Source organism: Portunus trituberculatus, chromosome 23 (assembly GCF_017591435.1).
Source record: "Portunus trituberculatus isolate SZX2019 chromosome 23, ASM1759143v1, whole genome shotgun sequence".
Taxonomy (NCBI): domain Eukaryota; kingdom Metazoa; phylum Arthropoda; class Malacostraca; order Decapoda; family Portunidae; genus Portunus; species Portunus trituberculatus.
In genome coordinates this window covers 11499993-11513319 of record NC_059277.1, presented here as the reverse complement: position 1 = coordinate 11513319, position 13327 = coordinate 11499993, and the positions used below count along the sequence as shown (strand labels likewise).

Sequence of the window (13327 nt, the reverse complement as noted above, 5' to 3'; positions counted from 1 at the left end):
TAGTAGTAGTAGTAGTAGTAGTAATAGTAGCAATAATAATGGTGGTGGTAGTAATGATAGTAGTAGTAGTAGTAGTAGTAGTAGTAGTAGTAGTAGTAGTAGTAGTAGTAGCAGTTTACAAATTTACATCCTCCACCTGTGCCTTTAGTATTTCTAGTATGTGTGTGTGTGTGTGTGTGTGTGTGTGTGTGTGTGTGTGTGTGTGTGTGTGTGTGACAGTGGCTATTTGCGTAGAGAGAGAGAGAGAGAGAGAGAGAGAGAGAGAGAGAGAGAGAGAGAGAGAGAGAGAGAGAGAGGTGGGTGGGGGAGGAGGATAGGGAAGCATTGTCCTGTACAAGAGAGGAGCCGTGTTGGGCCGCGAGGTGGTCGGCTTATATAGGTAAGTGGCACAAGACGGGCGGGGTCCTGCGGCAGCTCAGCCTCCAACGCGGGACACTGGGAAACCGCTCAATATTGGCAGAGTGACGCCCAAGTATTGATCCCCAACCTTGCCTCTCCCTGCCCCACCCCTGCCCCACCCAAGCCCGCACCACCCTTCCCCTGCCACTCCTTGTAATGCTATGGTTCCTCTCATTCCCTCCGTCCCGTACACTGTCCTGCCTCGCCCAGTTCTTCCTTGCCGCGCCAAATGCAGTTTCTGTTCCTGTCTTCTATTCCCTTTGTCATGATTTCCTTATTTCTGTCTGTTTTATGGATGTTTTCTGTGTTTTCCTCCATTCTTTTCCTTTTTCTATCCTTTTTCTTCTCATGTGTCCTTTCCTAACCCATCAACTCCCTATCTGTGAAAAGATCTTAGAGTTCCTTCGTTTTGTATCAATTTGTTCTTCCTCTTCTTAATTTCAAGCTTAATTTCTTCATTCACTGTGTTCATTCATTCCTCTTGTATCAACTTCCCTTGTATGTACTAGTTCTTCTTACCTAGACGCCTCAGTACTTGTTTCCATTAAACTCTATAGCTTTCTCAGTGCTTGCTTTAGTTTGTTCCTCCTCTCTCTGATTTCTAACTAATTCTTCACTCACTTTGTTCATTCATTCCTCTTGTATCAACTTCCTTTATACTTGTTCTTACCTAGACGCCTCAGTGCTTGCATCCATTAAACTCTATAGCTTTCCTAGTGCTTGTTTTTTACTCCGTGGTCTCTCTCTCTCTCTCTCTCTCTCTCTCTCTCTCTGTTGTCCCTGGCCAATACTAGACTCTTTAATTTCCTGTCTGCTTTTTATGACTTCCTCCAACTTCTCTTGAATCGGAGCTCTCTCTCTCTCTCTCTCCATCTGTGTGTACCTGTGCACCACCTGATTCTGTGTATGACATAAACACAGCTGCATGTTAAAGTTGACAGCTGGGGAGGTTCGCCGGCCCGCCAGACCACGCGCTCCTGTTGACATAAGGCAAAAATGTTGTATAAAGACAGAAGCGGCACCTGGCTCTGGTTGATATCTGAAATGCTACTTGTCTTGATATCAAAGGGAGTTAATTGATGATATGTGATGTATATTGGTGTAGAATTTAAGGCCTGTATGTTTCGAAATAATCAGGAGGAAACTTGTGCGTAGAGTGAATATTACAAAGAAAAAGTCATTATTTGTTTTGCAGGCTGTATTCAGTATAACGAAATATATATATGTAGTATGTAAGTAGTATATAGATGGCTAGCTACATGTTATAAGCTCGTACTCTTTCACTGTTGGCAAAGTGACGCCCAAGTATTGATTTCCATGTTGTGAAAATGAATATTTATAAACAGCCTAGGTATCTTAGGAACTGTGTTTACTGTACTGAAAGATATATGTGCGAAATAGATGCCCAACTACCTAAATATCATACATTCATACTTGTCTGGGAAAGCATTACGTAACTCTGTAGAGAAGAGCAAGACATTACCAGCATATCAGAGGGATTATATTGGTTGCATTTTTAGGCAGATAATAATTGTGTGCCAGGTTGCTGAGTAGATAATGCAGGTTCCTTATCAGCATTGTCTTACTTATCTATGAAGCATCATTTATCTTTAAAATTAATACCATTAATTGTCTCTATATTTTAAAAACTATATTCATTGTAATTAGAGATATAATACACCGTAAAATTAATCAATATGTAAAATACCATTTGATATTAAGACTTATATCTGATAGTTATTTAAATATTTTAAAAATCATAATTACTGTACTTAAACATATATACAATTGATAAAATGTCTTGAGTTTGATCTTGATCTTGATGCTACAGAAGACGCAGAATTTCTTCTGAGTCAGCAGGCCTTTGTATTGGCAGCGCCTGTAGGAAAAATAAGAAAAAAACCCAAACAACAAAGAGGGCAATCACCATCTTTCACACCACTATTTCCTGCATCTAGCACGCCACATTCAGCCAGGAACTCTTTTACAGCTTCAATCATTCTCTCGTTCATCTCCCCACAGAGTCCCAGCAGCACCATCATCCATTCCCTTCCTGTCATCTCCACTCTGTCATGCCTCAGCTCCCTCAGCACCACTTACATCATCTAAATATTGTAGGCCCGTAGTAGCTGGGTTGGTGACGTCACTGTGCGTACGTCAACACAACACACTGACGGCCCACGGGACACCGCCGCCGGGACACTGACTGGCTAACGGGACAGGCTGGACAGGCGGGCGTTGTGGGACAGTACACGGGAAAGGGAAGGCTGGAAGTGCACGAACTGAGGACACACACAAGGCGGGACGACACTAATACACAGTGACACCTGGGTAAGTCATTTTATCACTTGCGTGGTGTGTACGTGTGTGTGTTAAGTGCCAGGTGGCAGTGACTCGTTGCGTGTCGCTGTCTTGCCCTGCGTTTGTCAGTGTGTCAGTTATGTAGGTACCAGTGATACGTGGACACTTTTCCTGGTGTTGCGGCTTCAGTACTGTCTGTGCATCAGCCGTGTGTAGTGTCACCATGCCGTATCATTGAATCGTGTAGTCTCTATTGGCAGTGTGTAGTGTCACTGTACCGTGTCATTAAATCGTGTACTGTCTCTGGCTGCGTGTAATGTCACTGCTGTATCATTAAATCGTGTACTATGTATCTGTTGGCTGCGTGCAGTGTCACTGTGCCGTATCATTGAATTGTTGCAGTTTTTTTTTTTTTTCTTGATTCATCCGGGAGCCAGATGTCTGCGAGTCTGCATTCACCACCCACACTGGCGGGCAGTGTAAGTTGGTGGCAAGGCAGGCTTGCTCTGTGTGTGTATTATACCATGTGGACTTTATGGACTAAAGGGGATACTTTTTGGGGTACTTCTCACTCAGAAGGGCCCTGCTATTCATCCCCTGCCAGCTTCTATAAAGCTAGGCATTCTGAGGCATCTCCACCAGTTTTTCTTGACCCTCCAGCTGCTAACTCTGTACAAGGTCCTTGTATGGAGCACTCTTGGCATAATTTCGGGGGGGGTTCCATTCACACAGTTTTGTTAGATAGGGTGGAATCAAAAGCTTTTCATCTCATCAACTCCCTTCCTCTGACTGACTGTCTTCAGTCTCTTTCTCATCGCTGGATGTTGCATCTCCTGCTATTTTCATTACTATTTTCTTGCTAACTGCATGTCTCCCCTCCTCTTGCCGCCTCGCTGCACAAGGCTTTCCTCTTCCTCTCACTCCTAATCCGTCCAACTCCTTAATGCAAGAGTTAACCAGTACTCTCAGTCTTTCATACCTTTCTCTGGTAAACTCTGCCTGCTTCTGTATTTCCATTGTTTTATGACTTGATTTCTTTTAAGAGGGAGGTTTCAAGACATGTGTCACAGACTTTTGGCTAATTCTCTTTTGATCTTTAAGGGAACTGGCATTCAAGTGGGCCTTTTTTTAGTCTTTTGTTGCCCTTGGCTGGCTTTCCCTTTTCCATAAAAAAAAAATTCTCACTTATTTATTCTTTTTTTTTTTTTATATATAAGAGAGAAAATTTGTCTAAGGGCAACCTAAACCATTTTTGTTTGTTTTCTTGTATTATTGATGTACTTTATCTTGTTTTGTTTTGTTTTATAGTTTTCTGTGTTGTGTTGCCATGGCTTACTTAGAAGGAGTGTGTTATTCATTCCGTCATATTTCTCAGTTATTATTCTGTTTTATTCCTTTTTTTATATAAGTCTGGTTAAGGGAAACAGAAACGACTAGGCAAAAAGACAGCCCAGCTCTGAGTGTCCTATGTCCTGCTCACTCCAGTCTGGTAGTGTGCGTGGGATTGAAAACCTTTGTGTCGGCCCCCACTGTTGTGTACCATAGATTTCTTGTTGTTTTTATTTGTATTCTTGTGTTGTTGATGTATCTTGTTTTGCCTTGTAGTGTTCTGTGTGTTGTGTTCTCATGTCTCACTCAGAAGGGCCCTTACCATACTTCCCAATTATTAGTATTTTATTTTATTATTATTTTTTTATATATAACGGGAAGTCTAGGCAAGAGCAAAAGAAATGGTTGAACAAAAAGGTCCACTTATTTGCCAGTCTCCAAGCAGGTCTGAGAAACATGAAAGGCTCAGTTCAGTGACCCTGTGATCCACATATCGTAGTGGGCAGACACCGCCTCCTTACTTCCTAACCTCTTCAGTACCAGGACGTGTTTCCATATTCATTCTGCTTACTAATTGGTGATTTTATATACCTTCAGAAACTCATGTGGGGGATTTAAATAGTGAAGACTGTGGCCATTTATCTTCTGAACTCCATAGACCCTTCTTAATGTCAATAAAATGGCCTAATCGTACACAAATCTCAAGGTAAAAATGCGTCTTAGTATTGAAGGGCTTAAACAGGTCAGGTCAGTTGTAGATCGGGAAGCTTGACCTTTGTATGTGTGTTTTTCTGATGTTGTTCCTTATCTTGTTATTCTGCTCTGTCTATTAAGTTCTTCCACTGACTTTCTCTCTCTCTTTTCCCACATTTCATACACTATTTCCTGCTTCTCTTATATCACTGCAGCCTCTAGTTCTCCCAGCCCCAGTCACTCCCTCCTCCACAACACTGCAACACTCAATTTATCACTCCAATCTCTTTACACTGCAACACTCAGCCAGTCACTCCAGCCTCCACAACACTAACACTCAGCCAGTCACTCCCTCCTCCACAACACTGCAACACTCAATCCATCACTCCCTCCTCCTCCTCCACAATATTGCAACACATGGCTCAACTCACTCCAGCCTCCACAACACTGCAACACTCATTCCATCGCTCCAGCCTCCACAACACTGCAACACTCAATCCCTCACTCCAGCCTCCACAACTCTGCAACACTCAATCCCTCACTCCAGCCTCCACAACACTGCAACACTTAGCCAGTCACTCCAGCCTCCACAACACTGCAACACTCAATCCCTCACTCCAGCCTCCACAACACTGCAACACTTGGCTGGTCACTCCATCCTCCACAACACTGCAACACTCAGCCAGTCACTCCAGCCTCCACAACACTGCAACACTCAGCCAGTCACTCCAGCCTCCACAACACTGCAACACTTGGCCAGCCACTCCAGCCTCCACAACACAACACAACACAACACAACACAACACAGTCACTCCATCCTCCACAACACTGCAACACTCAGCCAGTCACTCCAGCCTCCACAACACTGCAACACTTGGCCAGTCACTTCATCCTCCACAACACTGCAACATTCAGCCAGTCACTCCAGCCTCCACAACACTGCAACACTTGGCCAGTCACTCCAGCCTCCACAACACTGCAACACTTGGCTAGCCACTCTAGCCTCCACAACACTGCAACACTCAGCCAGTCACTCCAGCCTCCACAACACTGCAACACTCAATCTGTCTCTCCAGCCTCCACAACACTGCAACACTCAGATAGTCACTCCCTCCTCTACAACACTGCAACACTCAATCTGTTACTCCAGCCTCCACAACACTGTAACACTCAATCCCTCACTCCAGCCTCCACAACACTGCAACACTTGGCCGGTCACTCCAGCCTCCATAACACTGCAACACTCGATCCCTCACTCCAGCCTCCACAACACTGCAACACTTGGCCGGTCACTCCAGCCTCCACAACACTGCAACTCTCAATCCTTCAGTCCAGCCTCCACAACACTGCAACACTATCCGTCACTCCAGCCTCCAAAACACGGCAACACTCAATTTGTCACTCCAATCTCTTTACACTGCAACACTGAGCTTAAGTCACTCCAGGAGGTTACAAAATATCTATCCCATTGTTTTGGCTAATTCTATTGGCACTGCTCGGGACTGGCATTTAAGTGGGTGTTCTTGTTAATTCTTTTATTGTTTCCCTTGGTCAGATTTCTCCTCGTATATAAAGGAGCCCAAGTGTGTTTTTTTTATACATATTGTTTAAGTAAAGGTAAAGGTGGAAGATGTAAGCTTTATATATAGTTACTTTCATATACAGAAGAAAATTTGAATACAGCGACATGTGGGGGAAAAAAATAAGACAGTGGCCAACAACACTACAGGATGTCAGGCAATGAAGTGTTAGTGCAGGCAAAGTAATTCCTCTCATACCTATAACCACTACTGTACCAAGAAGCTAAGGGTGTACATGGCAGAGCAGGGTTGTATCTTATAGCTGTATCCAGAGACGCCCTGCTCTCCCACCACGACACTTTTTCAAGGCCACAGAGATGATTAGCCAGTTAGACAGTTTCTCCTTATAATAAACTAAAAATCTTGCCTGTCCATCATCGGATATAAAAATGCCTTTAAAAACATGAACATCAACTAGAGCCTTTGGAAAGTATTGATGGTGAGAAAGCAAAGCATTTAAGAGTACTGGCCTTGTATTCACAGTGAGAGTACAAGTAGCATACAGTACCATTAGAATTGACTACTTTCTAAAGGTTTGCTGCTCATCGACTTGACCACCCACTTCCTGCCTTTAATTTACCTGTTTACCTTGTTTCTGCTCTGACTTTTATTTATATTTACATTATTATTATTATTGTTATTATTATTATTATTATTATTATTATTATTATTATTATTATTATTATTATTATTATTATTGTCACTGACTTCGAACAGTAAAGCAACAATTTATGCTTTCCTATTGCTTGCCTGTGCCAGAAACAACAAATTATGATTTTATTTGTATTTCCAGCATTTTGGTTAGTTTTTCTTTAGTGGTTCAGCTGTAATGGTGACTTTATTGATCTCGAGTTGTGTTGGCAACAGTCAGAAATGTCATAACAGAGAACAGTGTCACTCCCTCCACTGGTTGTCATAGCTTCAGGTGTAAACATGGCTACACTCACCATGGGGGGAAGGGCTGGAGTGGCCTGGATGAGGAGCTGGAGTGGCTTGGGTGGTAGGGCTGGAGTGGCCTGGATGAGGGGCTGGAGTGGCCAGGGTGGGATGCTGGAGTGGCCTGGGTGAAGGGCTGGAGTGTCCTGGGTGGAGTGGCTGGAGTGACTTGTAAGCCAGTTGATGGAGGCAGAGGAGTGGGTGAGACAAGGGACCAGTTCAGTCAGTCCCTGTGGTCATTGTTATCCACCTCTGTATTTTCACCAGATAAGGAGTCCATACCTGACTGGCTCAGTGAAATGTGGCTTAACCCAGGCTGTAAATAATGGCTTGAGTACAGTGGCTGTTTGTGAATTGTTTGCCTCCTAAGGGCCACAGTCTTTTAGCTTTGCTTTCTCACCAAGATGCTCTGAGGATGCCAGCATGCCACTGGTGCTCTCTCCAATATCCTCTGCTTTGTGTCAGCAACCGTGCACAACAGAGCTGATCTCCAGACTATTATGTTGCTGTGGAGCCAAGTGTTTGAACACATGTGCCACTGCATTAATCCTCCTCCCAGTTTGAACAAGTGTATGTTATCTGTTGCTGTCAAGTGGTAAACACACATGCCGAGCAGGGTCCCACAGTAGTGAGTGGAGTGGTGACCTGCGGCAAGGTGGTGGTGGGGAAGTGGAATCTTGGGTGGAGGAAGCAAGTGTTGCCTGACACTAAGGGATGTCCAGTAGGGTGGCAGTGATGGCAGTGATAATAATGATTGTAGCCAGTGATGGTTAGTTTGACAAGCAACACCAAGAGGCTGAAGCAAGGCAGTCTGCTTGGCCAAGAGGCTGAGGCATGATAATCTGCTTGGCCAAGAGGCTGAAGGAAGACAGTTTGCTTGGCCAAAAGACTGAGGCATGACAGTCTGTTTGGCCAAAAGGCTGAAGGAAGACAGTCTGCTTGGCCAAAAGACTGAGGCATGACAGTCTGCTTGGCCAAAAGACTGAGGCATGACAGTCTGTTTGGCCAAAAGGCTGAAGGAAGACAGTCTGCTTGGCCAAAAGACTGAGGCATGACAGTCTGCTTGGCCAAGAGGCTGAAGGAAGACAGTCTGCTTGGCCAAAAGATTGAGGCATGACAGTCTGCTTGGCCAAGAGGCTGAAGGAAGACAGTCTGCTTGGCCAAAAGGCTGAAGGAAGGTAGTTTGTTTGGCCTGCATGATGAAAAGACAAGCACAGTAGTCAGTTTGCTCCACATGGCCATGAACCTGCAGCATGAGTCAGTTTGAGTTGCACTGGTGAGAGAGTGAGGTGCTGCCACTAGCTTGTCTTGTACAGACAGCAGAATGAAGCATGGCAGATTTCTTCACACAGACTGCAGCACAACACAGTTTGACACAAAGCTGAAAGGCAAGCATGGCAATTAACTTTACACATGGCTGGGGGAGAAGTGCCAGAATGGCAGAATGAATGAAGCCTCTAGTTGCTTTTTTTTTTTTTTTTCTCCCCCTCCTTTTAAGTGATGGCCTATAATGCCTGTAGGCTTTACTTGAAGAGTATTGGCAGGGGTGTTAAGTTTATTTATAGTGGTGCCCACGTTAGGGCCCATATCATCACCCAAGTGCATCTTTGGTGTAACCACCTAGAACCTGGCTATCATGGTGACATGTAGGTAACTTTAAACCACTTGACAAATGGCAAAGTATCAAGGTAGTACGTGGTGGGATTTGAACCTATGTGTGGACATCTGCCCGATCCCACACTCACCACCTTATCCACTAGGCCACCTACATACATTTGCTTCCTCCACCCTAACACACTCTCTTTCAGGTGTCCACATTTGTCATGCATTAAGAAACTTAGAAGAAAAAAAATAATGGAAATGCTGTATGGAACTGGAATTTTACCACTGAATATGAGGCTGCTGTACAGAGTTTGGCATGAGGTGATGCTGGTCATTCTCATTGCATACATGGTGAGCTGGGAAGGCAGGGTGGAGGTGTTCTGATGGGTCTGGCTTGTATCTTTGGTCTGTTGTTTATTGTCTTTCATAACAGTGGTGTTACAATGCTTATCTTGCCATTCTTTTTATTTATGTAAGTTGGATACTGGCCAAGGATAACAGAAAGTGAAAATAAAGGCTCTTTGAATTCAGGTCTTTGGAAGAAGGATATACAGAAGCAGGCAGGGAATTCCAGTGTTTACCAAAAATAGAGGTGAACGATTGAGAGTACTGGTTAACTCCTACATCAGAGAAATGGACAGAATAAGGATGAGGGAAAGTAGAAAGTCTTGTTTGTCTGAGTTGTCTTTCTGTGTGAGTTCAAGAGGCAAGGCTTTCCCTGCCAGCCAAGAGGTTCTAATGTTGAGTTAGGTTTGGTTTGGGAATGTTCTTCACCCTACTATGAGTTCTCTGATTGTGATAGAGTATGTTGGTGTCTGTGCTATGCCTAAGCTCTTGGTGGTTTGCCTTGAGACAGTTTCTTCCCACCAGGGGGGTGACAATGCTGATGGTGTGAATGATGTGTGTAGGAGTGTGTGTTGGTTTGTTTGCATTGCTTTTGTGAGATTAGTACACACATAGGTAGGGAAAATTGTATGTTTTATAACAGTTTTTGGCTTTTGCACTAATAATTATAATGATATCTCCATTGCTTAAAATGAAAAGAGATTTCATAATATAGATTAATGTGAAATTTTCAAGTAAAGACTCGTGTAATTTTTTCTTCTATATTTATGTAACATTTGTTGAAATTATTGATATTTTTATTAATCTATTTTTTTGAGTTACATTTTCTTTATGGTGTCTGGTGTGAGTCCTGAAGGAGGTTGGCAGAGAGGGCCACACCCAGACACCAGGCAGTGGAGTGTGCATGTGTTGTGTGGTGATGAAGCAGCCATGGCAGGAATTATTATTATTATTATTTTTTTTTTTTTTAATGTAAGAGGGAAGAGCTGGTTAAGGGTAACATGAAACAAAAATAAGAGTTCCACTTAGTTGCCAGTCCCCTTGCAGGTCTGAGAGAGTTAGCCAAAAAAAAAAAAAAAAGGGATAAATGTCTTGAAACCTCCCTCCTAAATGAAGTCAAGTCATAGGAAGTTTGAAATACAGAAGCTGGTAGGGAGTTCCAGAGTTTACCAGAGGAATATATGAATGATTGAGAGTACTAGTTAACTTTTGCATTAGAGAGTAGGACAGAGTAGAGGTGAGAGGAAGAAGAAAGCCTTGTACAGTGAGGCCACAGGAGGAAGGGAGGCATGCAGTTAGCAAGATCAGAAGAGCAGTTAGCATGAAAATAGCAATAGAAGAAAGCAAGAGATTCAACATTCCAGCATTGAGAAAGAGGCCAAAGACAGTCAGCCAGTCAGTGTGTGTTACATGGCTAGGGATTGAGATTAGATAATGGAGGTACGACTTGTATCAGGATTAGCGATGTGAGGAGTTATGTGGCTACTTATGAATGCCTTTATTGATAGTGTTAGTACTGAGATGACGAACACTTCAGTACGTTTAGAGTCACACCTACAGCACTACATTGGTAAGGTAAAGCAGCAGAGCAGGTGTTTAGGTGTTTATTGAAGTGAATTCCTGCATTCCTGTTATTTATCATTGAATATCCTTTGCTCATTTTTAGAAGTGTGGGATGAGACTTGGGCAACACTGATGAATATGCTCTAGTTTGGTGCATCAACAGAACATGATCATAATTGTATTCTGAGCACAAGTGGCCTGCAGGTGTGTTGATATCTGGCACCTGAAGGTGTCAACCCAGCATGTGTTCAGTAGTGTTAGCAAGTCTTCAGTAGTGTTAGCAAGTCTCATCCCTCACTCACTTCTCAAACTATTCATAATGGGTCTCCTCTCTCTGAAAGTAGTCAAAGAATTTATAATGGTAGGTTGATGGGAAATACAAGAAAACGATTAGTTTCTTATATTTTCTTTCTATAAAAAGTCTGTCTAACCCTGTCAAGTAAAAGAGAGTGGTTAGTTTCTTGTGTTTTCTGTCTATCTAAAAGCTACCTAATCCCATAAAGGAAAAGAAAATGATTAGCTTATATTTTCTGTCAACAAAAAAAGTTGTCTAACCCTATAAAGGAAAAGAAATGATTAGCTTCTTATTTTTTCTGTCTATATGAGAGCCATCTAACCCCATAAAGGAAAAGAAAATGATTAGCTTCTTCTTACATTTTCCGTGTGTGAAAAAGCCAACTAACTGCATAAAGGAAAATAAAATCACTTTCTTACATTTTCTGTCTCCAAAAAAAGTTATCTAACCCTAAAAAGGAAAATAAGGATGTAAAACGAAGCGATGACAAGTGTATTGCATGTAACCTTTATTTCAGAACCAGACCAGAATGGCAGACTACACGCTGGCCGGCCTGTCTGAGTCATGGGTTGGAAGTCTGACTCTGAACCTGCTGTGCTATGCTACAGTGTTTGTGCCGGGCTACTTCCTCATCTGGTACTTCAAGAAATCTAAATACATTGAGAGAGCTGGTGAGTTGATGCTTCTCTGTCCATCCAGCTGTCTGTTTGTCTGTGTCTGTTCCTGTCATGTTTCTTCCCTTTTGTTTGCTTTCTCCCTTCATGATGAGTGTGTGTGTGTGTGTATTTACTTAGTTGTAGTTTTACAAGGCCTGGGCTTTATGGTTGTGTGGCCCCGTCTCCATATCTACACTTATCCAATTTTTCTTTAAAACTATTCACACTCGTTGCTGACACCACTTCTTCACTCAAATTGTTCCACATCTCAACACATCTTTGTGAGAAACTATATTTTTTAACATCTCTCAGACATCTTTCTCAGCTTTTTACTATGCGATCTTGTGCTTCGAATGTCATATTCTTCTCTCAGGATCTTATTGTGTGTGTGTGTGTGTGTGTGTCCCTTTATTATTTTTTATGTAAGAAGGGAAAACTCGCCAAATGCATGTGAAAATATTTCTTTCATACTTTTCCTTGCTTTCTTCCTTTCTTGCTTAATCTGTGGATGTCTGTGGCCTGCTATGCTATCCTTATCCTAACTTGTGGTGTAGTAAGGTGGTCCACAACACTGTCCATCTCGGATCAAGATTAGTGAACTTTCTATCTCTTCTCGTATCCCAGCTCTCCATTCTCAGCTCTATCACTCAGCTGACCTGACATGTGAATGGAAATATAACCGAAACTAACCTAACCTAACATAATCTTTGTTAGGTTAGGTTAAAGTTAGGGTTAGGTTAGTTTAACGTTACCTAAGGGAGTGGTGGGAGGGAGGAGGGGAGGGTAGGAAGCAGTCAGACCTTTCGCAGTAGTATGGCCAAGCAGGTTGTCTGTGAAGAAAATAGACAAGCAGAGAGGGACTGGGAGGGGACAGACAGAGCTAGTGGTGGCATTCTTACTTGTTTCCAGTTACTTATTTCCCAGCTCCCCGTTGTCACCTCTATCCCTCGGCTGATATGACGTGTGAATGAAAATGTAGCCAAAACTAACCTAACCTAACGTAATCTTGGTTAGGTTAGGTTAAAGTTAGGGTTAGGTTAGTTTAACGTTACCTAACCTAACCTAGTTCATTTTAGGTTAGGTTAGTTTGGGTTATATTTTCATTCACACATCATTTGCCCTGGGCTGGCCCTCTCTCCTACATAAGAAAAATAGATAAATAAATAATATGTCAGCTGAGTGATAGAACTGAGAAGAGGGAGCTGGGAAATGAGGAGAGCTGGAGGGTTCGCTGATCTTGACATGATCCGTTTATTTCTAACAGGGGCTGATGGGGCTAAGAGTGTGAATGGTGTGTGTGTGTGTGTGTGTGTGTGTGTGTGTGTGTGTGTGTGTGTGCCTCCCTGGTGTACTGATAGATAGATAGTACCATTCCTTCCTCATTCATCAAAGTCCACAAGGGAGAAATGAGATTAACCCATTCATTCTTTCATTCACTCTTATTCACAGCTTTTGGTTTCTAAACAAGTAATACATTTTTTTGTTTTGTTCTTTTATTACACTTCAATTTCTGGAATTCTTGTGTCGAAATCTGTGGGGTTTCTTGAAAATTCCTCAAATGTCCGGAGTTTCAGCTTCCATCAATAACTTTAAGAAAATTGTCATATTTCTGTAGATTGAAATGGTGA

At 42.7% G+C, this 13327-nt stretch overlaps 1 protein-coding gene across 3 annotated transcripts in view; it reads left to right on the top strand.

Moving 5' to 3' along the window:
* Positions 1-13327, top strand: part of LOC123507922 (adenosine 3'-phospho 5'-phosphosulfate transporter 1-like) — a 54239-nt gene that overhangs the window by 25755 nt on the left and 15157 nt on the right. The window contains exons 3-4 of one of the 3 annotated variants that reach the window (XM_045261267.1): positions 2518-2730; positions 11561-11714. In XM_045261267.1, the coding sequence (XP_045117202.1) occupies positions 11573-11714 (142 nt within the window). In that variant the 5' untranslated portion in view covers positions 2518-2730; positions 11561-11572. Of the gene's footprint in view, positions 1-2517; positions 2731-2847; positions 3180-11560; positions 11715-13327 lie in introns of those variants that run through there. The other 2 variants (XM_045261266.1, XM_045261268.1) reach the window with 2 other exon arrangements.